Genomic DNA, 25,504 nt, shown 5'->3' with positions numbered 1-25,504 from the left:
CCAAGCACAGACATTCTCCTCTGACGTTTATATCCGATCACACAGCAACACCTCACTTCTTTGGCTCTCCTGTGAGGAGTAAAAATAGTCAAGTGGTGCCGACTGATAAAAGATGCTGTGAGGCTGCCTGGAGAGCCTGTGCTATAATTACGCTGCTGTTGGAGAGTTTTTGACAGTCGAGCAAACACACACATTAAATTCTCCATAACTTCTGATAAAAAACGCCTTATAATGAATTCCCGACAGATCAACAGCGAGGTAAATAATGTGTTGTGTGAGAGAAGTGTTCAAAAATCAGAGCGCAAACCAACCCACACTCATCAGCGTGTGTCTAGTAGTTACTTAGTGCTGTCTTGTTGATATTATTTGCCTTGGATCTTTACAATATTTATTTCAAAGTCAAATCCACAGCGAGACGATAGACAACAAAGGTCTAGGAACTTGAAACAAACATATTTCAAACAAGTTTGTGCCTCATACTTTGTTTGGAAAATGAAGCATCTCTTACCCTGCATGTGACCTGCATCGGCCCTGCAGGCTTTTCAAAACATTGTTTCCTTGAGAAAGGAATCAATAGTGTAGCATTACTGCAGAGAGGTGTAGGATGTCCTTACTGGCTCCATATTTAAAGCTGCAGCAGGCAACTTGGCAAGCAGGCAGGCAGCAACTTATATGGCTACAAGCCTGAAACAATATCAACAATACAATTATGTTCACCGCACAATCAGATTTCAAGCCAAATGTCCAATGTGAACAGATTTAGCCATCAATGGGAGCTTGTTTTTCACTGATAGGTTATTATTTCTATCTTCCACTTTGCATAAAACATTTTCAATCAAGATACAAGAAATGAATGTGCACCAGCTACATATGTAACATCAAAAGGGAAAATTGATGGCTGCATGGCTATAACGTCTTTCAATACAAATCAGAGCAGTGATGCTGAGAATCCACATGACAACACTGGGAAATCCTGAATCCTGGAGTTGACAAAAAGGACACATTACAAAATGTGCAAGAATGTTTTCAAGTTTGACTTTTTCCGTTTTGTTCCACTCAGTTTCCCTGACTAAGTTCCAGAAAAACCACAAAAACACGTTGCGAAATTGGCTACATTAGCTAAGAGTCTGTTTCACAACCTATACAGTCAATGTGTGTCTGTTTCAGCATTCATAATTTATTTAGTTCCATCACAAGATCCCAGTGATGATTGAAGCTGTGTAACAAACCCTGTGTGACCACATGACACCCACAAAACCTCAAGGGTTTTCACCCGCACACACACTCACACACACACTTTGTACTTTGTCATCATTCTCGTACCATAAACAGGTTTATCTGCATAATGATCAAAAGAGAAACTTGTAATTTACATTATAGAGGATAAGTATTTGTCTTGATATGTACTGCATATATGATCATTGCCCATTCATTCAAATCAAAAACCTTGTGTATTTTCACAAAAGGCAGACACACATAAATCTATCTATGGAAACATAGACTTGACTAAAGGTTAAAGAAAACGACTGTAGGCTTTAGTAACAAATGAAATATGGTTGTATCAATGGCACAGTGTTTGCTCCATGACAACATGTCTGTTGCAGTCACAGATTTACACATTAGCATTATAACTGTGACAAATTTAAATAATTTTATTGAATTGGAAGAGCTTCTTTAGTTCAAGCTCTGACATTTGAAAAATGTAAAAGATAAAAAAACAAACAAACGTGTTTTCTCCCCAACATAAGATATTTAAATGCCTGCATGACACGTACTAAATAATAATAACCACATCATTTCTCGTCCACTGATCCACTAATGGATGTAGAGGAATGACCGAGCTCCTAATGGGGGGAGAAGAAAAATGGTTGTTCTAGTTAAAGGGGAGAAATGAAGACTGTGATTTATAACTCTGACATTATCCTCCACCTTATAAAGATTTCATTACTAAACCTACAATGACACACACACACACACACACACACACACACACACACACACACACACACACACACACACACACACCCAGTGGACACGTCAGTCACTTGTGAGTAAAATTAGACTGTGGCTCATATCTTGAATTAATAAAATCCTTGAAACAGGAGTTAGTAGCAGGAGCACTAAATGTAAAAAAACATGCTTTTCTCTGTCTCTAAATTCAGGAAACTAGCACTCTATCAACATGTTTGCAATATTTCTGATTCCTCTGCTCTACATTCGAATCTTCAACCTACGTCATTCGCTGACATGTGAAGCCGGAACATCTATATGCGTTCAACTCTGTCATGTGCGTGTGCGTGCGACATTTGTCCCCCTTGCTCCGTAGAAGGAGGGGAATATGTGAGTGAAGCATCTGGTGTGAGAAAGCGAGAAACGCTGAGGACAACCTCGCTGCTGCGCTCGCAGGAGCTTCAGAGAGGGCGAGTAGCAGGGGATGTGTTTAGTGTGACAGTGTGGTACTTCCACAGAAAACCATGCACTTATGATGCAGTGTCGCTGCACTGAATACGGTTAGAGAGCCGCACTGCATCTGACAAGTTCAGCTGACTCTAACTTTTGAATGCATCACAATCAAAAGATCACAACTGTGCAGTAGTTACGTTTTCACAAAAAGCTTCATATGAAAGAAGAACAAACGAATAAGTGTTCTCTAAAGAATCTCGTTCTCTAACCGACTCCATCATTCTTCAACAGCAGTTAAGTGATTATGAGTGGATTGCTGGTCAGAATATTAGCTCTGCAGTAAATCTATTTATTTCCAGCACTGAAACAAATGAAGCTCAGCAAAAGTTCAGTCAGGAGTCGAGTCTTCGTGCACGTGCCTCCAAAGTCACACGCACAGTTCCTTCATTCTCTCTTTTCATCCAATCACAACCGGTCAAGCTCGCCTTGACCGGTTGTGATTGGATGAAAAGAGAGAATGAACCTGTAAGCTGTCAAGGTTTAAAATGTTCCCTCTCCCTCTCCTGTCATTCAGCTGTCAGTTCAGATCATTGAGTGACGCGCACCACCTCTACACTGGAAACCAAGTCATCTTCATCAGTCGGTTTGGAGTGAAGAAGAGAGAGGGAGAGGTGGAGCGTCTTCTAAAAACACAAGCAAGTCCAGTTCCCTATGTATGTTGTTTACTTACAGTTTACATAAACAGCTGATAGGTTTAATGGCTGGTTGGCTTTTCATGAATTCATACTCTCACACCTGAAACAAACTGCAGTCTCTCTAAACTGGAGGTTGTGCAGTTTTACAGTTTTTTTAAACATACAGAATCACACAGTACGTCACAGATAGCAGTAGGTACAGGCACAGCAGCTAACAACCCCAGTGACCTCCCTCTATCGCTGGGAAGCGCCCTTGTCCCCATTCTGCCAAAACTAAGATACTACACAGTGATGCTTCATGCTGCTGAAGCCAGTGAATCTTAAAACCAGACGCCATTCATTGTCTAATTGCTGGTAAAAGGTAAATACAGTCTCCGCACATGCCATCAAATCACGGGTCGTAAAAGAAAGCTCTGTCACCGCACAATACCAAGACAAAGAGCACAGAGCCAGATATCTAACCAGCAGTGTGTGACCCACTTCCACTTCACTATTCTCCATTGTCTCCCATTGTTTAGGTGCAAACCCTGAAACAATCATCTATCTGAGGATCGGACCCTGAGAACTGAGATTTGTATTGAGCTGTATTTGGAGGAAATTCATTAGAACGCATTCTGAGGAGTAATCTGTGACAAGAGTATCTGTGACTTGATCCGCTAGGTTTATAATTTGCGTGAGTGTAATTTGTGTTTAGTAAGTAGTGATTCAGGGCAAATGATGTGCTGCAAATTCCTCTGTCATCTGAACAGCGATTCCAGTTTGAACACACATGTTTTGACATAATACTGGGTTCCTCTGCTGGCAGCTGGGAGATAAGTGGAGGGGAAGAGGGTGGCACTTTGCATCTGGGCTTAAAAGCAGTAATTGAGGAAGACACCACGGCCATTGAAATCGTTCTCTTGGAATTAAATGGAGAATATATCTAATTCAGCTTATGGGTGAATGGTTGACTGATCTTTAGAGGTTTACATCCATTGTCCTGCTGTATGTTAAACTGTTATAGATTAAGGAATTTGCAAAGAAGGGTGTTAAAAAACATCCTTCAGGTAATGAGATCAACTTTTTTGTGCGAACTAACTACTGGTATAAGCAACCCCATAAGTTTGTATCACAAAAATATATGTATTTGCATTTTACACACCAAGAGGTAATTTACAAACTACACTGAGTCTAAATACAAGTTGAATAGCTGCTAATGGTCCAGGTGACAATTAACAGGCATCAGGGTTCTGCGGTTTGCTGCTGTCTGCCCTGTTGTTTCCTCTGTAGCTGTGTTTCGGTTCAGGGGCTGCATCCTTCAGACGATGCGGTCTACCGTAGCAGGTGGTCTTCGTGGGGCCGGGTAGCTACGAAGGCAGAATCGAAATGAGACGTCTGGTCCACAGAGGATTTCTGGGATCCACATGACCGCCTCGTCCCGCCCCTTATTGCTGTTGCCTAGCAACAGAGCAGACGTTGGACACGACTGGATAGTTTTAACGTTTAACCGTTTTTTAACATGTGTACTGTTAGCTGTCCGGTTAAGTTGAAGCGTGATACTCAAACATAAGATGTCTTGTCACTTGCCAGCGCCATTATGGGTTCATTGATGAAGCACAATGAATCCTGGGATAGGTTGAGCTGCAAAGGATCCACCTGTTGGTTGTTCTGGTTTGGTCCTGGTTCAATCTTCATTTATGGGGTTCTCCCTGAAGACAGCCTCGTCACCTGCCCTGCTCTGATCTCTCCGTTCAACTCATTCTGGATCATCTGCCTGCCACTCTTCTAACCCCACTGAGTTTTATTGTGTTGATAAACACAAATGGCTTTTTGGAACTGCCTCTTCTGCCTCTGCATTCTGTGTCTGTAAACTGGCTCCAGTTTCTTGTTTTACACACACAACAGGAGAAATAGTAAAGAAAGTAGATTGACATTGGGCATTGAATATTCTTTAAAAAGAGGATGTATCATCATGAGGTAAAAGCAACAAAAGCAATCTGTGTCACGTTTTATCCTGCTCAGTGCAGTGATGAATGAAGTGGAGCACTGGTGAAACTAATGAAAAGCTAATGAGGATGAGTCTCAGTGAACGTCTGAATATCACATTTGTCACAAAGTCCTGCTGCTTTGGCTTAAAATGGAGCCAGAATGATGACGCAAACTAGAAAGAAAATTATTTTTGAGTGTTTTGTCACACACACACACACACACACACACACACACACACACACACACACACACACACACACACACACACACACCAATTGCATGCTCCCAGTGCAATATGCACACACATTAATGATCTACTTTACTTGTTTGTGTTGTAACAGCAGTTTGAAGGATCCAAAAAGGTGAGACTATAAAGTAATAATAATAATAATATAAAAAATAACTTTATTTGTTTTTTGCTTCCCAAATATTCATGGCAAAAAAATGTATTAACTCAAATAAAAGGTATTAAATTGTCACACAGACTTGTCCCACAGTAACAAATGCTTAGTAATAGCTAATAATTAGGAGTAACCAACAGACTGAAATACTAAAACCTGCTGACTGCTGCTAAAAACATAATGACACACAATGACCCACTGAACCGGGAGATTAGGTTTTATCTGATGATTACAATCTGCAGGTAATCACAGAAACGCTGCACATCTGGACAATCACACACAAACAGAAACTGTGCAAAAGCAAAGCACTAACACAAATTAATAAAAGCTACTGGCAAGAAAAAAACGACTAAAGGCTCAGTGGAAATGAAAGAAGAGAAACAACAACAGAATGTAAATAAATTTGATTTCTAAATCCGACACCAAATAGCCTGGCACTCTCTCCCTGCTGGCAGCTTGGTACGTTACCAGTAAAAATAGACCGCGCAGCTGGGGTGGAGGGAAAACAAATGAATAAATTATTCTGTTTATACCCTGAGTCAGACAGAAGGTGGGGGCGAGGGTGGAGTTGGGTGTGGGACTAAGGTGCAGGGGGGGAGAGGGGCGGGAGGTAAAATAAAGATGGGGAGTGGACGCTGAAGAGGGAGGGGGCTTGGACGGAGAGGAAGGGGAAGTAAGTGTCGGAGTGCGGGATTGGGGCGAGAGCAAAGCACAGAGTGAGGTAGAAGTGGAGCGAGGACAGAGGGGGGGGGGGGGGTTGAGGGATATTGGTGAAATGCTTTTCCGCATGCGACTGCCCAGAAATGACGAATGGCCTCCAGACACCACCGTACAGCTGAATGCAAACATCTCCATTGTGTACACGCTACTTTCTGTGCGTCACGAGTTTAATTTGTTTCGCCCCGGCTGTGTTGTGCTTTCAGATCCAGAGAAGGAGATAGCGTAAACAGAAGGAGTCATCGTCCCTAACGACCACGGATGAATACTGACCATCGCACAGCACTTCATCACAGTCATTTGAAAGGCGTGACAAGGAGAATTATCATCCTGTGACCTGTCAAAGCTGCAGACATCTTGTGTCTCCAATACAAACTCACAACAATTCTTTGACTGTTTCATTACAGGACATCTATTTTCATTTATAACCGTTGCATATGCATCTTTCAGACCCGATTTTGTGCTTACGCCACTTCTCACGCAAACGTTGGGATCTATGAAAAACAAGTTGATGCGCACAAACATTGTGGAGACAGGAAAGTGGCAATGCAGATGTGACGAGGTGAATCGAAGCCAGATTATTGATCCAGTTCATAATTATCATTAAATCCAACAGCGTTATTTGTGCTAACAGACGATCAAGGATGAAGAAATCACCTCTTTGGCAGATGTAGAAAAAAGGATAAAGTATTCTTTAAAAATTGGGACCGAAATGCTCAAATATCCACCATGACAGTGCTCGACTTTCCCCCCAAAGCTCTCACATGACTGCACGATTTGTGTGTGAATATTAATCTAGATTTTTCAGTCATGTATTGTTTCCTGGTGCAGCAGTAATGTGAAGGTCTCTCTCACTGGCTCTTGCATGAATGGAGAAAAACCAGAGTCCAACCTGTGACAGCCGTCAGGTTGGACTCCGAGTTAAACAGACGGTTCGCTTGTCCCCCTCCTCACTACGTGTCCAACGTGGTCTTAGTGTGAAAGTTGCATCACGCAGCTACTTTTTAATACACTTAGCTCCTCCTATCTACATCTGCAGAGTTGTAGCTCACATACCCATGAAGAGATGGTTTATTCATAACTATGTTGAGCTTTTACTCTTTGTATCTAGGTTAAATCTGTGTAATTACAGCTCGACTGCAGAGACGGAGGGAACGAGAGAGCAAACTCCCTCTTTCATCCTGCTGTGTCTTTGCTTAGTAATTTCTCCTCCATCTCTCACTGGTCTACTTTTCCATCTTTCCATTTCCCACTGTCTCACCAAAACTTAGTCCATCTTCTTCTTCCTCCTTTCTTCCTCTTTTTATCCTCCCAATTTCCCATCACGCCCTGACAATAAAATATTTCCTTCCTGTTCCTGTTTGACACTTTCTGGACCCTGTCTTATGAGGAGCGTGTATGTGCGCTATGCACACGTCTATGAAGGGCACATATTACTGTCTTGATTATGCACCCTTTAAATAACAGTGACAAACTGTTCCACTGACTTCATCACACCAGGGCCAACAAACACACAACAATGCATCTGACCACAGCTTTGCACCGTGTGTAAGATAGGACCCTCGCCAGCCCCCATAGCCTGCTGCTAGAGGGCCTGCACAGGCAATCTGAAAAATTACCATTGTTGGTGTGTGGCTATTGCTCATTCTGATTATAGAACAGCTTTTCCGGCGGCTGCTTAGTAAGCACAACACAAATGCGTTAGATAAACACAAAGCAGAAATCTTCTAATACCTGATAATGAAACAGGAAGTATTCACCTGGGCTGAGATCATGAGAAATATTAAAACACGCAAGAAAATGCAAAATACGTATTATATTTCAACACTGCTGGAGGGCAAGTAATCCAGCACAAGTAGATGATGACACACTGTGTAAATATAAGAAAACACTATAAATAACATGTTTTGTTTATGTCTTTTGTTTTTTTACCCTGCTCACAAAAACACCTCTTCTCTGTTTGATTAGATGACATCTGCCAAACTCATACATCATCGCAGCAGACGACAGACCAACTACCGTTTCAATTCAATGTGCAAGGTTTAAAAATCTGGCAGCACTTTCAATGCTTGATGCTGCGTTAGCTCATGTTCTAAACAAGGTTAAACCAAATATTCACAAACCTAAAGGGACCATGTGGACCTTTTGACCACTGGTAGCACTAGAGCAAGAGTTTTAGAAATGGGTCACTCTTTTTGTTCTTGTGCAGGACAGGTGCACACTGACACAAGCATGTTGGTGTCTCAATTATCTAAAGTGTTGTCTTGAGACTTACATTTATTGTGTCTGACTTTTCTGTGGCTCGCTCGCTAACGTCTGGCTATCGTCTCTGCTCCAGTGGTGTCTCTACGGCTGAAGAGTCCAGGCATGAAAAGCAAGAGCACGGGCAGAGTGCACGCAGACAGGCAGGTTGCTGAGTGACAGACGGATACGTCAGCCAAAAAGACGTGGAAGAGGATTTTACCAAATGTGATAAAAAAGAGAGCTTTTTAAAGAGAGCTCTTCATTTCTGTGGTAGAAGCAAGAAGATCTCTTCCTTCCTCAGCACTTGGGTTAAAAGGTATGTCATCTGGCGGTTTCCTGTTTGTCCATCACATTTGTCAAGGTTTGTCTACTTCACACACCGGCTGCTAGTTAAAAGGCACATTGACCTCTATTCAAGTGTGGTCTGTGCCCTCTCTCTGAGCCTGATCCGTCTGAAGGAGCCACACAGGCTTGTACCTCTTTCACGGGTGAATGGCTGGCGAAGAGCACAAAGCTGTGCTTCTCAAGGAAGCTCGAGAGCTAACACAGAGCAGCCATTCATGACCGAGACATTCACGAGTCAATTCAATTGAAAAACGGGGCAGAATGGGATCGGCCTTGAACGCTCATCCCTTCTAAATGTTAAACTACTGCTAAAGGTTTCTGAGGGGTAGGATCCTTTTCTTTTTTTTTCTTAAAGAGAGAAAAAGAGAAAAGAGCCAAGGCAAAATAAATGGAATAGAAAATATAAGAGTAAAGAGGAGAACTTTTTACCCTGCTTTATTAAACTGTGTCTGCTGGAGGAAAAACAGCTGGACGGCTCTATAGAATCCAGTCATCGTCTTACTTTGCATACATAAGAGCAGAGAAGAAAAAGACATGGTGCACATGAAAAGGAGGTAAAGAAAGTGGAGGGGTAAAGAAACAAGCTGACGAGACACCGAGGATAAAAGATGGAGGAGAGAGAGCGAGACAAAGTAGGGCACGGGCGGGAGGAAACAGCGTGCTGGCGTGCTTTAAAGTTGAGCCATCACAACCACTGAATCTGCCTGCCAGAGCACATCCAGCCTCGTCCCCTGGTGCCTTTCAAGAGCTCCACTCCACACCTCCATATTCCAGCCGTCCCTCACTCTCTCTGGTCCCTTCTGCCAAGGTGTCTCCTCTCTCCCTCTGCCTCTTTGTCTTCCTCCCTCCTCTCCATGCAAAGCAGGGAAGCGTTCCGTTCATTTATTCATTTCCTAACCCAGTGCCCCTGACCCGTCCTCGGGAGGCTGCAGTTATGTCTGGTGGCGAGGAGCTCGTCAGCCCTTCCCTGCAACCACATCCCTCCATCCCTCCTTCCCTCCTTCCCTCCTTCCCTTTTTGTCTCCCTGTAGTATTTTTGTGGGTCATCGTGTTCCTGTGTTTAAGTCTCTGTGTTCTCTGTCAAACAATCTTCACACACACAAACACAAACACACACACACATTCCCAACTACACTGTGCAGTATGCTTTTGTGCTTTCTTGCACTGGTTTGACTTGCAAAACATGTTTGTATGTGTATGCATACTGTATATATCTCCTGAGAGATAGAGCCAGCTGTTTTGTTCGGGTTCCTCTGGAGTTTCGTATGAAGAACTTATGAGAGGGTTAACCAGAACCCACACCATTTCATCACTTCTGTCAATCACAGGGACATTGTTGATTCACTTGGGAGGGGTTTACTCTGACCAGATCAGAGTCTCACCAATTTTAATTTTAAATATCATCTCAAAACCAGATTAGATGAAATCGGGGGAGACAGGACCACATTATGTCAGATCAAATAAAACAAGATAAGATACGATACGATAGATGCATGTCGAGTATTCACTCTGCCTTGAGCTATAGACTATCAAGGAAAATTGCAAGCACCAATGCCAAAACAGTACAATACAATCCATCTAGTCATATCAAACCTCTTAACAAACTTCGAGTGAAAATCGAGGCCTTGATGCCCAAATGTTTCTCACTTTTTTCAAGGTTTTATACTAATAATCCTGATAATAAAGGTGTTAAAAAGGAGATCAGGAAGCCTTCCTTCTCAATTGACCTATTATCATAATACATGTATTAGAGCAGCTTCAACTGAAGCACAGATTGAATATATTAATACTGAACGCTGTGTGGCTGACTGAAATAATTACTGAAGGTGACATATTTGGACAGAATTCAGTTGGCTTTTTCTAATGATTATTGGCAGACTACTTGTTACTCATTATGTTTGGTGCTTACTCCTTCAAATAAAGCAGGGGTTTTATTTTGGATTAGAAAACGGTGATTTTAAACCAAATGTTAAGTTGTAGTAACAGAGAGTCCCTCTCTTTTGTAATCAGCCGCTTTGCTTTTACAAAACGAGTTTATGCTTCGTCACCTAATGACTGATGATACGATAAAGACAACATTGTGACTGGAGACTGACACGTTACGAGCCGTGACAAAACCACTTCCCCTTTTTCGCACACACACTGAGGTTGGACCGCTTGTAAATCATAAGACAACAACACGTGTGTAGAAAAGTTCCATCAAGTATGTCGTCATCTGAAAAAACCTCCACCCTGCATGACTAGGCTGAGTCCGACAGAAGAACAAATCCCTTCTGCTCCAGAGCTGAGGTTGTGCAATAACAGCCTGTTTGTCACGCAGGCGCCGAGAGACTTGTCATTAACGTCAGATTTGAAATATCAAACACATTCTGCTATGACACTATGAAAGCTCCTCTGAGGGTGAATCTGAATAAAGAATGGAAATGGGATATCTTGAAATCTGTAAACTGATTTATCCTAAACATTATTAATTGACATGGTTATGAAACAGTGACATTTATCTTCAAGGAATCAATTGAATAACAGGAGCAGTGAATTACATGAATGTGACCAGAAGGAGGAATCTATGTGACGCTGCAGAGTTCTCACACACGTGTGTCAAGCTTAACTTGTTCCTTCGCGGTTTCGACCGTTCTCATTGGCCTCGACAAAGGCATCTGTTGACGAGCCGACAGTGTTTCTTTGTGTCACAAGATGTAAGAGACCGAATCAAATGTTCTGCATTGAAACTATGAAAATTCAGCCTCGCTCTCCACCAGAGAACAACAGCGCTGCTCAGTTCCCCCCCTTTTCAGACACCTCAGCTTTGGAAATGAATCACTGTGAATCGTTCAGTTGCTTTCTCTGGTCAGCTGACTTTCATCATGTCAGTGTGGGTCAAAGGGAAAATGCTCTGTCATTCTGCCCGACAACACGATTACTTGTTTATTATACGGTTATTTTAAATTAGTGACAGATGACGTGTCCCAGAGTGACATTGAGCTTTTTCCTCAATTCCATAACTGAGTTAGAAAAGGGCCTCTTGTGCAAAACAAAAACTCTTGGCCACACTGTGATACTCAATTGACAGTGTCCACGATGAACTGGTTCCTGGTTTTGAAATACATTTTAAATAATTTAATAATTTAATCATTGAAAATGAACAAATCCAACAAGCTATTACCAGAGTTATTTTGAGTTCAATCTAAATTTACGATTTGCTTTGTTAAAATCTAAATGCAGCATTTGTGGCATTCAACCTAAAAATACTTATAATAAACAATATAAATATAAACTATAGCAACTGCTTTTTACATATAGTGTAGTGCGCCTGTTCTTGCAAAAATAATAAAACTTTCAAAATGATCTCGCAGCGATATTGCCCTGCGGTTTGACCCAGTAACTGACCACTGCTGGAGAAGAAGGACGTAAAAGAAAACTTGTTCAAGTTTCGTTCAGACTGAAGGCACACTGCCTCGTCTCCACTGACAGCTACAGACCACAGGTCACTTGTTTATAGATATTTATTAGTATGGAATGTATCATGTGTCCAAATTGCACCAAACTTTGCACTGGGCTCTAAACAATATGCATACCAACTGGGAATCTGATCAAATGAACGGTCCTGGAGTTATGTGTTCCACAGACAGACAGACAGACCGACAGACAGACACACACACACACACACACAGACAGACAGACAGACAGACAGACAGACAGACAGACAGACAGACAATAATGATGACATCTCCTCTGAGTCAACAGGGAAGTGAGAAATCAACTGACACTCTGTCTGTCTACTCACCACTGAACCCGTACAATATTTAAAAAACAAAGTAATTCTACTACATCCTGCCTGTCTATTAATTGAGTGTTGAATTGCTTACTGAAAGCTGCCACAGCCAGTATGAGTGTGACCACGATGGAGATCCAGGACACCCAGAGCGCCTTCTTCCTGTAGCTCTGGGCCTCGTGGGGCTTCAGGCGCATGCTGCTCTCCAGGAGACCTGCAGAAACCACATATAAACTCTGTTACAAAGACAGTTCCTCCTTTGTGTTCCGCAGCACTTCTTTTATTTCATGCCTCATTCATTGATTATATCAACAGCAATTTAGGCTGATATATGTGATTATTTGAGTTACAAGGCTCCTCTTCAGTCTTGAGTAGTTGGTTCATTGAAAAAGGGTTGAAGGTGTAAAGCTTGTGTAATCCTGGAGACCCACAGAGCAGAGCAGTAAGAAACTTTAACTACATTTACATGGATAGAAATATTCTGATATCAATCTGAATCGGTCATGTAAACAGCAGTTTCTGATTACCTTAACCCAAATAACAGGAATATGAATGGTGTGTTCTATAAGCAAATTGTGTAAACACCATAATCAAAATAATGTTTTAATCAGATTAAGGTAAATAGTCAGATCATTGGTATCATTGTCTTTAAATTAAAGATCTTGTCAGTTTGAATAATTATATTCTGGTTTCTGGATCAATGGCATAAAAAACGTCCTGTTACCTTGAATAAAATTGGTTATTTCTCTGGGTTTGAACATTTTGGGTAATGTTAGTACACAAGTCAACAACATATATAACATGGGTTGTTTTTTAGACATTTTAATGACATATCTTTGAAGTCTGCCTTTAATTGTCAACCAACCTAAGCAGCTTTTTCAGGCGCACTCCACCTTTCACAGACTAAACAAAGACCAAGATTTTTTTACATTTCCAAAAAACCATGTTTCTGTGTGAGAAGACTTTGCCTGAAGTCACAGACAAAGCAGCCCAGATTCTCAACTGCCTCAAGCTGTTCCATTATCATGAAACATGAGGCTGACTCTGCACATTCATGTATTATTTATAAGCCTCAACTTTTATATCCAAAAGAGCTTTTAATGCTATCACTTTTCATTTCTTTTACAGAAATGTATCTCTGGAGTCACCTGTGTTTCTTTCGCGGCTACGAAAACAGGCAGTGAATTATAGGAATTGATGCAGAGGGAAAACTTCTTAGCTTTAAACCGACTAAAGCAAATGTTTCGGATTTAATCGAGTAATCGTATTTGGGGATTATTTGAGTACTTTAATGTAGGCTTTGAAATTCTATGAAGTGAAATTCAAAACTATATTTGTATTTGAAGTGAGGTTTTACATATGTTTTGAAGATGGAGAGATTTTAAATTTTTTTGGTGTATAAAACTTGTGCTTTGGGGGAATTTGTTCTGTGCCCAGTGTGCGTCATGGAGATGGCATCATTCCATGAGCAACTGCTGGTTAGGTCACATGATTGCCCTGTAAACTGCTTCTCCTTGGATGACAGAGTTAGTTTCAGAAGTGCCAAATTGAACAATTTTAAGTTAAAAGAGAACCACCATGTTTTGGTACTTTTAAATTCGGGGGGGGGGGGCCCACAAAAGACTCATGGAAGATTTTCAAAAGAATGACACAAATGAGTTAAGTACATTTCCCAGTAGCATTTGTTTTAGACCCTCCCTGCCAGGTAAATTCCCTAGTCACCCTGCGGGGAAGAGAAGAGTGAAATGAGGAGTGGCAGAGGAAAGTCAGGAAAAGAGAGTAGGAGAGAATAAAGAAATGAGATGTGGGGAAAGCAGATGAAGAAGAAGAAGAGGAGGAGGAGGTGAGAACAAGAGGAGGAAAGGAGAGCGAAGGTGCCCTGCAGCAGATGTAGCCTCGGGTAATGTGAATTCACAATTCTGTTTTTTACGGGTGAAGTTTACGGTCAGAAGAGTCTTTTCTTTCTTTAAAAACACTTTTCTTTCAGTTTGTACTCGTTGTTTGTCCTACGATTAAAGAAGAAATCTAAAATAAATTGAATAAATATTTTTATAACAGATAATTGAAGACCACATTCACTTGGCATCATTGATTTGCCAATAGAGCAGCCTGTTATTACGTAATGGATTGAGATGAAGGAGATTAGATCTGTCAGGAAAAAACACTACTAGACTCTACAATAGTTTAATAAAAGTATTTTAGGCTTCAAGATTAAAGTAATGCTGTTTATGCTAAGGTCCTGCACTACTGTATAATTTGTAAGCTAAAAAGATGTATTTTTTAAAAGATGTGTAGTTTTATGGGTAACCTGTTATCAGACTACTTATTTGTGTATTAAGGGGATTTGAATGGTGTGGTACTTGATGTGATTAATGTGGTTAATGTGTGTTGTGGATTTAAAGAGGTGGAGACAGTGCAGAATCCAGAGGGAAATGATGATGCTCCTAGAATACAATCTCTCACCAGCTCCTACCAACAGTTTTTTAAGAACAGGCAGGCTCTTGCACTCCGAGCAATACACTAACTGACTTCAGTTCAGGCAAAGGTAAAATGTTATCTGGGTCCCCTTATGATCCATCTATAAGGGGGAAAAAAGCTTTTGGAATTTTGGAAACAAAAATGTACAGCTCATGTAAAATTGTGTGCAACTATTAACTATTATTAAATTAGACAATATTTAAACCAATATATTTAGGATTGCATTTATTTTAGTAGTGGTTGTTTTACATCCACAACGCCTTCCTTCAGTGTCATTCTCATTTTGGTTGACGTGAAGAAAACTGCCCATATTTACAGGAAACAAACCCATTAATCTCTTGACTTTCACAATCTGTGTGATGTGAAATCAGTTAATCCGCCTGTAATTGATTTCTTTGAAAACAGAACATTGGAGAAAACAACATATGTCATATGCGTTATATTTACAATGTACAGGGACATTCACGCGGACCACGAGCAGAGCTCCGATGACACGCTCCCAGTCATGACAATGCTTCTCCTCTTTCACAAGTTATATCACTATCTTTTATTATCCAATTTAATCAATTATGTCAGCAGTTTATTGTGTAAACAACCATAAAACATTATGTTATTGATGATCTATTTGACTGAGGTCTTGTATGGTCATGCTCTGATAGCACTGAATAAGGATGTTATAAGTAATTTTCTGTGGATATTAGCATAGACTACCTGTGTATATATATGAATATGAATGCAGATAAATGAAAAAGCAGATGGCCAATTTGTTTTGGTCAATGTGTTCTGCTTCCTTTAATCTCCACACAGACTGTTTACCTGCAGGCAGCCAAAGCCTTCTGAAATGTGATTGGTCAAACTAGAAACTGGAACCAGAAGACTTCCGGCATTAAAATCTTGCCCCTCACCTACAAATTCTGAATATTCACGTGAAGAATCTGTTTATAGACATTAAAACCATGGCTGCTTCCGAAGGCTCGACTCCAACCCTGACCCCGTACACATTGGTGCCACTTCATCTGATTTAGGTTGGAAAAATAAAAACAAGCTTCCAGCCTGATAAATGCAGCATCACTATTATGTGAGGCTTGAGCAAGTGGAATTTGCTGAGGAATGAAAAACCCTACGGCAGTGAAATGTTGGTCATACTACCCAGGTCATTATCAGCTGGATTATAACACAAATACAATTACACATTCCCCAATAGAGGCTCCTCAAAAACTTTCAGAGTTAAAACGTATTAGATAAACTGGCTAAGCAGCTGTGTGTGTGTGTGTGTGTGTGCGTGTGTGTGTGTGTGTGTGTGTGTGTGTGTGTGTGTGTGTGTGTGTGTGTGTGTGTGTGTGTGTGTGTGTGTGTGTGTGAGCGCATGGTGGAGGGAGGTAGTGAGACAGCATTGCTCACATGATCCGAGGCTAGGGGATCAGACAGAAGGCATGTGCTCACACAGCTCAATGTAACAAACACACTCACAGGTTTGTGTGGGCGAGTCAGTGTGAACATCTCTGTGTGCGTGTACGTGTGCGCGTGCATGTGTGTGTGTGTGTGTGTGTGTGTGTGTTTCTCTCCTGACACTTGTCTCTGTCGCACCTTTCTTGTCTAAAAATAGTTTAACATCAGGCACGTTTCTGTAAAGGCTGACTACACCGCTCATTTGGAGGAGGAAATCTTAGACCAGCTGATAGTGTTCGTCTGGTTCACTTCCCAGAGCAATGGTGACTAAAGGCCATCATGCTTTTGGGTATGGGACCCCAAAAACTCTGTAGCTGCTTTTAAACTGCATCTTAAACCTTCCTCTCTGGGTGAATTATAATTCATTTATTTGTATTCAATTTTATTATTGTTTAATCTTCTTGTGAAGCACTAATGTTGTTAAGAAAAGTGAAATACAAATAAAGCTTGTTATTGTGAACAAAATTGCCTGATGTGGGGAAAAAGTTTCTATAAACAAATTCACAAAGTAATAGTCCATCATGTTACTGCGATGTCGTCCCATCAAGATAAACTAAATGGGGCACATATAGGTTATAGGGTTGAGGTCTTGACAAACGCACGTCTACTTAAACACTTCACAGTCGACTCTGCACTTCCCAGAGTCCTCAGAAATAAACCGACCTCCCATTGAAACCAACTGAATAAGTGATCTTCACCAATTTTGATGGACAGAGTGATGGACTGACAAAGTTAGAAAGATGTTCACCAGGCAGAACAGGTTTGATTAAAGATGCTATTGAGTTGCATTGAATCCGTGGCTTTCAGAACTTGATGCATGAGAACATTTTTAACACGCAGACAGAAATCAAACGAAAACATTATGAAAAAGAAATTCCGTAAATTCTTCATTCCAACCTTGTATTTATGATTTATCGTGTGGGCCACATGGAGTGTAGTTTGACTCCAGCTGTTAGACCTGGCTAAATCCAATTAGCACCGTTAGCCGCCATAAAACTAAACACAAACACCATTTCTGTCCTCTCATAACAGGCTCCAGCACTTAAGTATATAGGCTGCGGTTTGATTACAGTTGATTAACACAGTGAACAGCTTCATTACCATGTCACTTATCCACTGAAATCTGATCCAGTAAACATACAGTGTATCTAATAAACACAAATAAATCTCTACATCAACCCACTTAGTGTTCATTGTATAACAGAGGGCCTCTGATTAATATGCAGTGTGGAATGTTTTGTTTCATAGGTTTTATGTTTATTAGATGATGATTAGGATTATGTTAGAGGGGGGGGGGGGAAATCACACATGCACATGTGTTTAAGCAAATGTGGATTGGGACTTGTGGGTTCACATGTGATTAGTATTAGAATTTAGCCCTGAAGCAGACTTGGTGCCTCATGGGTGCAGGTTCTAAGGGGCATGCAGTTAAAATCCCTGCAGGCAACTTTGTCCCCCACAGGGGATAAGATTGAAGGGAGGTATAAGAATGAATGGATGAATGGATGAATGGATGAATGGATGAGGGAAACAATTTAACAGCTCTGGATCCTGCTGATGTCAGACTATCATAAATTTTTCAAGTAAGAGAAGCCTAAAAATATCTCACAGGGGTAAAAAAAAAAAAAAAAATAGGCTACCACTTCCACCCCTCCACCCTCCACCCTCCACCCATCACAGGTTCACAACAATAAGTTATTTGTTTAAAGTCACATCCAAACAGAGAAGACAAGAGCTGTGTGAAGTTACCTTCCCCCTCCACGCTGTCTGTGATTTTCATCTCATGGCCGGTGGTGTAGGGCTCGGACTGCCCGGGGCTCTTGGCTTGCGGCTGGTGGTGGTTCTGGTGGTGGTGGTTGTTGCTGAAACCGTCCGGGGCGCACTGGCCGTTCCGTACCGTGCCATCCAGTATAATCGAGTCCGGGACGGGGTAGGACTCTTGGGTGGAGGGGTCTGTCATTGTTGCAGTTGTTTGTGTGTTGACGGGCTCAGAGTGCAGAGGACTGGTGAAGGTTAAACAAACAAACTAAAGTCAGAGGCAGGATGGATTCACACCGGTTCCGCAGGGCGCAGCAGCCATCCAGCGCGTCCGGCTACAAGCCACCGGTGTCGACTGCAGTTGCGCAGGGGAGGAAGATGAGAGATGGCGCTGAGGGAGGATGGAGTGGGGGGGAGGGGGGGGAGCAGAGGGTCGCTCTCTCCGGCAGCAGCAACAAACAAAAAAGAAAAGCAACTCCGTCCCTTGTGGAGTGAGATGTGCGAGGAGAGGAGGCTTTAACCAGAGAGCCGCTTAGAGCCGCTTCACGGTTTGATGCTGCGATAAACTGCTGAGATGCGCCGTGAACGAGACAGGCGGTGCCAGCAAGTTTTTTTTTTTTTTCTGTCCTCCTCCTCCTCCTCCTCTTCCTCCTCCTCCTCCCCTTCTTCCTTCTCTCCTCCTCTCTCTTATCTCGGCACTTCATCCACTCAGATCTCTGCATGGAAACTGTCATCAGGTTTCACAACACCTAAGCTTTTGGTCTACGTCATGTAGTTATCTAATAATGTCACATAAGCACTTTTTATAAGTTTGTTTATCTAATAGTGGGTTGGGCCTGTAGGTGTACATCTGTTTTTCATGGTGAATTCGACCTCAAGTCCAAGAATCCCCTGATCGATTATCGATAAATCAGAGAAATCAAATGTTTTCACCTGCCTGCTGCCCTGCCTCTCACTGGGTTCATTAGGCTGCAACATCTGCCACCAGGGGGCGCCACGGCAAAGGCAGGGCTGTGGGCAGGTGAGAAGAACACGAGTTATTGTCTTATGTATATCAAGTTTGTATTACTCAACAAAGAGATTACGATGACATCAATCTACAAAACAAAAGCACAAAATGAAAACAATATACAAATAATGCAGTTTAATGCTTAGTGGATCACTAAAAGTAGGATACAATTTGAAATATTTTTCTAAAATGTGAACCCTTCATCTTATCAGCTTCACTATTGGCATGTGTATTTATATTGGCCGAGGATAGTGCTTTTGTTTTGAAAAGTCTTTAACTTGGGTCTGAGGATTGGTTCAATGGATTATAAGAACTCTGAAAAAGCCGTCATGTAATACATGAAAAATAGTTAAGTAAGTCATTCCCGATTATATAAAAGTAAAAAACATTGACTAAAATCTTCATTGTAGATAAACCAGGTAGGATGAACACAAAGTTTTGTAACTCTGCACCATAGACTGTTTATAAAAAGCTCGGCACACAACTTCCAGCACACAAACAAAAAAAGTGATACTATGTTGTAGAACTGTTTGAGGAGGACTCACCAATGACAAGGAATAATTCTGAAGTAGCTCCAGACCATTAACACTTAGGACAAGAGAACGTTCTAAACATGCAGGTTTGCTGAATGCAACAAAGCGTGGTCTCCTACCAGTGAATTTACATTCATGAGCATGGAATTTTGCCATTTTAGTTATAAAATGAATCATACAAACAATGACATTGTTTTTCTGTGTCCAATCTTCCACAACACATTTTTTTCCAAAACAAGACGAAACCTTCGTCAAACCATTCATATATAAATATAAACAAATGTTGCCATCAATTCAGGGAAGTATCAGTGTTGTGGGTCAGTGACTTTCAGCTGACTCAGCACAACCCAGCCAAGGGCACAGAAGTGTTATATATGTTCCTGTGTGTGTTTCTATGAGTGTCAGTGGTGAGTAAATAATGAAGGCTCGAGGTAGCTCACGTTTGTTAATATCAGCTACAAGCCTTTAAACAGCCCTGTCAGACTCCCTGCTTGTTTTATAGATTAGGTAATAAATGACGAGGGTGTCCCAGCAGGCATTAACCTGTCGGTCACTGGTTACAGGCTGAGGGCGGGGAGAGGGTTTGCTGGATTTACGCACATTTGGCGGAAGAATCCTCCTGCAGCAGACTTCTCAAGTTTTCCTGAGAGTAATCACAAGGATGAAGGTTGATATTCACAACCACATTTTACCAAAGGAGTGGCCCGATTTGAAGCAGGTAGGCACTAGCTCACTAACTCTTTTTCGTAACAGCTCTAACCTTGGGCCTTGAGAGCACATAGCTTATGGGCTGGAACTAATTTTGTGTGGCTAAGTGGCTCTAAGAACTCACCATTGTATCAGTTGTGTGTCAGGCAGAGCAACTCCTTGAATTCAGTGCTATTAAATACCAGTAAAATAGACATTTCCTGCTTGAGTGTCAGCAAGGAGTTTAACGCCTCCCATAAGTCAGTGTTCTCTATGGATGGTTAAACTTTAATCAATAGATGGCAGCGGCCTTGCTCTATCTGATCCTGCTCTTACGTCTCTGTCACTGTGGAGGCCTGGCTCTAGCTAATGATTTCCTACATTTACTGCTGGACAGCAAACATGAAAACAGGGCCTGCATCTTTCGTTCTTTCTGTACCGCATGTGTAGTGCATGTCTATCCCATCTATCTATCTATCTATCTATCTATCTATCTATCTATCTATCTATCTATCTATCTATCTATCTATCTGTCTGTCTGTCTGTCTGTCTGTCTGTCTATCTATCTGTACACAAAACTACAGTATGTTAGCCTACAGAAGACATTACTTGTGTTTGGGTCAGTTCAACAAACTGAGATGAAAATACACTTGTTTTTTATTTGCAAGGGTAAATACTCAATCTCAGATATAAAGCATGACCAAATGCTGAACCCAAAAAGAGCTCAAGCATCTTTCTCTGTAAAGTACATCTGATTCATGTCATCAGGTCAAAATCATGTTTATACAAAGTGGAGAACATCATGAATCATACTTTTTCTGAGCTGCGGAGGTCTGAGGTCTCAGGATCTTTAAAATAATAATATTATGGTTAACGTCTTATCCACTCTACTGTTACACTTTGCATTTGTATCACTGAAGACAGAGAGATGCACTTTTAAAAGTGAGAAGGTCTAAAACCAACTTAACATTCTGAAAAACCTCTCAACTATCTCTTAAAGTACACACAGTGTTTCTGATCTGCAGGGATATGAAACGAGGCTTTACCGACTCTATTGCTCACATAGATCATTTTGTGGCTGCATCTGTATGCAAAAGAGACGGCAGCTGCAGTTGGGATTCCGGGCTGTTGGTGTGGAAAGTCCCCTTGAAATAAGATGAAATAACACAATCAATAGAGGCTTTCTAGTGCAGAAGGGAAACCAAACCATGCTGTCTTTTATACATATATTTCACATCATGGATTAAATACACCAGGTATGCATGTTAATGTGCGGTACAGTATATGTCTTTAATATGCAATATTTAATAACTGCAGTCTTGCATGTGTTTCAGAGGTATGGATATGATGGGTTTGTCCAGCTTCACCACCACTGCAAGGTGAGTAAATGTGCAGACAGGTACGCATATACAGAAAGGTCAAAGAGCCCTTATGCAACTGTACTGTACTGTACACTATGGGAACACAGCAGCTTCTTCTCCCGACTGCAGCCCACCCTGTGGACCTGTCAGGCTTAACCTGGCAGCGTGAGCAGCTGCAGAACTCTGCACGGTGTCCCTGCATCAGCAGAGAGATTCACTTCAAACACAAACCGCAACAGAACACAGAGCAGCCTGACAGCTGAGGGGCCGATGCAACTTCATGCAGAAATCAGCTGAATGAGTCGCCTGCTGCCACCATGTGGTTGTAATTTGACATGTTAGAAAAGTCCAAAAGTCAAAAGCAGTTTTAATGAGTTTTAAAAAATGGAAAATTCAAAGGGTAAAATGGCAAAAAACAAGGGGGAAAATCTGCCAAAGTGTCTGGACTGTACAACAGAGACAGGGAACTTGTTAATTGCAGTAAAACATGGTGGTAACATTGTGTTCCAGGGTGAAGCAAATATGATGAAGGATGGGAAGCTGTTCCGAGTGATTGAAGAAAACTGCTGGGATGCAAATGCCCGCATACGAGACATGGATCAACACGGTACATGCACAAAGATGGAAACAAGTGCTGCAGCTTGCTGTCTGATTGATGACTAAAAATGATGTTTCTCTTCCTGATATTCAGGTGTGACGGTTCAAGCCCTGTCTACTGTTCCTGTGATGTTCAATTACTGGGTGAGTGAACACTAAGTCAGAGCATAGTGGATCAAAAACAATGCAGGTGAAGAATTATGCTCAAGTGTTGAAACTATGGAGTGTGGTTCTCTGTGCCCTGAATTACTTTATTGTGCAGTACTATGGTGGCTTGTATAGTTGCTGTCAAAGCTGCTTAACTACCTTTGTTATCCTTCCGTCACAGAAGCATCAACACAAAGATAAAGCAAACATGACTAAGACGCATTATCGGCTTCCATGGATACATTTACCTGTTCTAATTTTCCTTGATGGGTTACAGGCCAAACCTTACGACACACTGGATCTCTGCGTCATTTTAAATGACGATTTGGCCCAGACGGTACGTAGCAACCCCAAGAGGTTTGTGGGCCTGGGAACGCTGCCCATGCAAGCTCCCGACTTGGCCGTGCTGGAGATGACACGCTGTGTGAAGGAGCTTGGCTTCCCCGGGGTGCAGATTGGCTCACACATCAACAACTGGGACCTCAACACCTCTGAACTCTATCCCTTCTATGCTGTGAGACACATGCTTAATATCATATATATGCTTATGTTATAAAATAATGGCCCTGGTGACAGTAGTGGCAAATGTACCCATGTACATGCGTATGTTTGTGTATAGGTCAAGTTCTCATTCATGGAAAAAGACTTATCTTGCAGTGTGTCCTCCCCACAGGCAGCGGAGGAGCTGGGCTGCTCCGTATTCGTTCACCCATGGGACATGCAGACGGATGGGAGGATGGCTAAGTATTGGCTGCCCTGGCTGGTGGGTGAGGGAAATGGAGTTATATGATTTTTTTGTAAGCAGTGAAAAGCTCACCTGCACAAGCTGGCATTTTTATAGTATATATCATTGTTTTTATTATTTTATTTAAATGTGTAAATGTTTTTGTATTGTTTTATTGCTGCTCTTTATATTTTGTGACATACTTTGTAACTCTGGTTTTAAAAAGGTTTTTAGTAATATTATTATGGCCAGTGGTGACCAATAAAACACCATTTGATTTGCCACTAATTCTGTCTTTACACTATAAAGACATTTAATCAAAATGTGAAATTTAAAATTATATTTTGTTGTCTCCTCCATCACGAAGGCATGCCCTCAGAAACAACCATGGCTATTTGCTCGATGATATTTGGAGGTGTCTTCGAGAGGTTCCCTAAACTGAAAGTCTGCTTTGCTCATGGAGGTACAGAACAGAGTAGTATACTACAGCTACAACAGAAATAACATAAGCGCTTCACAGCATTCTTACTTCAGGAGGTGCAATGAGCCTCTGTGTTGTTGTTTGACAGTAAATATGTACGGTTATTCATTTTGGTTGCAGGTGGCTCTTTCCCATTCACCATTGGCAGAATTGAACATGGCCACACGGTCCGTCCAGACCTGTGTGCAGTCGACAACCAAATCAATCCACGGAAATACCTCGGGTCTTTCTACACTGACTCCCTGGTTCACGATCCCATCGCCCTGAAGCTGCTCATCGATGTTATTGGAAAAGTGAGCTTCGTTCTGCGTAGTTTGAGCACATCAGGAGTTGTTTCTGGAACAGCACATTATCCATACGAAAATGGCGTGGCAGTAATAATTTAAGTCATACAATGATCTTATGATGTGTGGAGGCAATCTTTTTCTTCACAGTTGTTCTGCTGGTGACTGTGAATATTCCTGCTTTAAAAATAAATTAAAATAAACTCTACGCTGTAGACGTTTACATGTATTTCTCTTTCAGGAAAAAGTGATGCTGGGAACAGATTATCCATTTCCACTGGGAGAGCTTCAGCCTGGATCACTAATTGAGTCGATGGATGAGTTTGATGAAAAACTAAAGGTAATATTATTATACAGCTGTCAGGAATGGTCTCTATACCCCAACTGGAGGTAGAAATAGCTTGTCAGGATCACAGATATTTCAGCTGGAAAATGCCTTTAATCCTACCGACTTTCAAAAGTCAATATTGTAAATTAATGTTTGAATGAGTTTTAAAACCTTTTAAGTACTGTTCATTAATCAATCTAATGTTCATCCTTTTGTTTTGCAGGATAAGTTACTTGCTGGAAATGCGCTGGAATTTTTGGGACTGAAACGAGAGCAATTTGAATAACATGAAGATCTGAAATACAACTGATACACTCAGTGATTCAGTGCAAATGCTTCTTTCAGATATGCATATTCGTAAGGCTCAAAACAACCAATCTTGTTGTGGTTTGATATAATAAATGAATTAAGTATTTTGTGAATTGCCCAATTGGTTTGAATTCAACATAAAACACCAGCACTTCTGGGAAGTACTACTGTGTAAGATAGCATGTGATCAGAATTCACAATGCAGATTTCACACTGTAATGATAAATGTACAGATTGTTTTCCATCTCTGGTAGAAGTCATGCATAAAATCACTGATCTATATACATTTAAATATTAACTGTGAATGACCACGAGGCTGCCAGTCACTACACCATACCTTAACTCTGGAACAACTGGATTACTATGAACAGATCATTTCTTTTTCTAAACTTCATGAGACTAATCACTCTTCATAATGTGATAATTCACTTCTTACAATTACACTTCATTTGCTAGGAATTAACAAATGCATATGCTTACATGAGTAAATCAGAGTGGCAGTTATACATTCAACAAATGGCAAACTTGACTCAATTAAAGTTGGTTTTGATTAATTGCTCTAGTTCAAAGAAGTCACGCAATGATTCCTCTTAAAGTTCTTCTCTAGCATTACAATAAACTCAGCTGATAGAGCAAAAACTATTTTTTTTGTCTAGTGAACCAGAAGAGCTATATAATCAGACATTCAGTTGAGAACTTATAAACAGTCTGTGGGGGAAATTGCTAAAACCTTTTTTGCTTCATAAATATACACAATGATAATATTTCCAAGTTATTGACTACTCTATGTTTGTAAGTTAGAAGCATTACAGAA

General features: G+C 41.2%; 2 protein-coding genes across 2 annotated transcripts in view; one reads left to right on the top strand and one right to left on the bottom strand.

The window, feature by feature from the left end:
* Positions 1 to 18,863, bottom strand: part of tmem163a (transmembrane protein 163a) — a 53,340-nt gene extending 34,477 nt beyond the window's left edge. The window contains exons 1-2 of the mRNA XM_034573498.1: positions 18,222 to 18,863; positions 12,640 to 12,759 (exon numbers count right to left, since the gene is read on the bottom strand). Of these exons, the coding sequence (XP_034429389.1) occupies positions 12,640 to 12,759; positions 18,222 to 18,432 (331 nt within the window). The 5' untranslated portion in view covers positions 18,433 to 18,863. The remainder of the gene's footprint in view (positions 1 to 12,639; positions 12,760 to 18,221) is intronic.
* A 1,468-nt stretch (positions 18,864 to 20,331) lies between these two features.
* On the top strand, positions 20,332 to 24,841 carry acmsd (aminocarboxymuconate semialdehyde decarboxylase). Its single transcript, XM_034573497.1, has 10 exons — positions 20,332 to 20,490; positions 21,794 to 21,838; positions 22,331 to 22,427; positions 22,512 to 22,561; positions 22,842 to 23,078; positions 23,238 to 23,331; positions 23,656 to 23,751; positions 23,890 to 24,062; positions 24,295 to 24,393; positions 24,605 to 24,841. The coding sequence occupies exons 1-10, from the start codon at positions 20,434 to 20,436 to the stop codon at positions 24,665 to 24,667; spliced, it is 1,011 nt and encodes a 336-aa protein (XP_034429388.1). The 5' UTR covers positions 20,332 to 20,433; the 3' UTR covers positions 24,668 to 24,841.
* The last annotated feature ends 663 nt before the right edge of the window (positions 24,842 to 25,504 follow it).

This window comes from Hippoglossus hippoglossus, chromosome 21, assembly GCF_009819705.1.
Source record: "Hippoglossus hippoglossus isolate fHipHip1 chromosome 21, fHipHip1.pri, whole genome shotgun sequence".
Lineage (NCBI taxonomy): Eukaryota > Metazoa > Chordata > Actinopteri > Pleuronectiformes > Pleuronectidae > Hippoglossus > Hippoglossus hippoglossus.
Note: the sequence above shows the minus strand (reverse complement) of the source record. Positions and strands in the feature narration are given on the sequence as shown.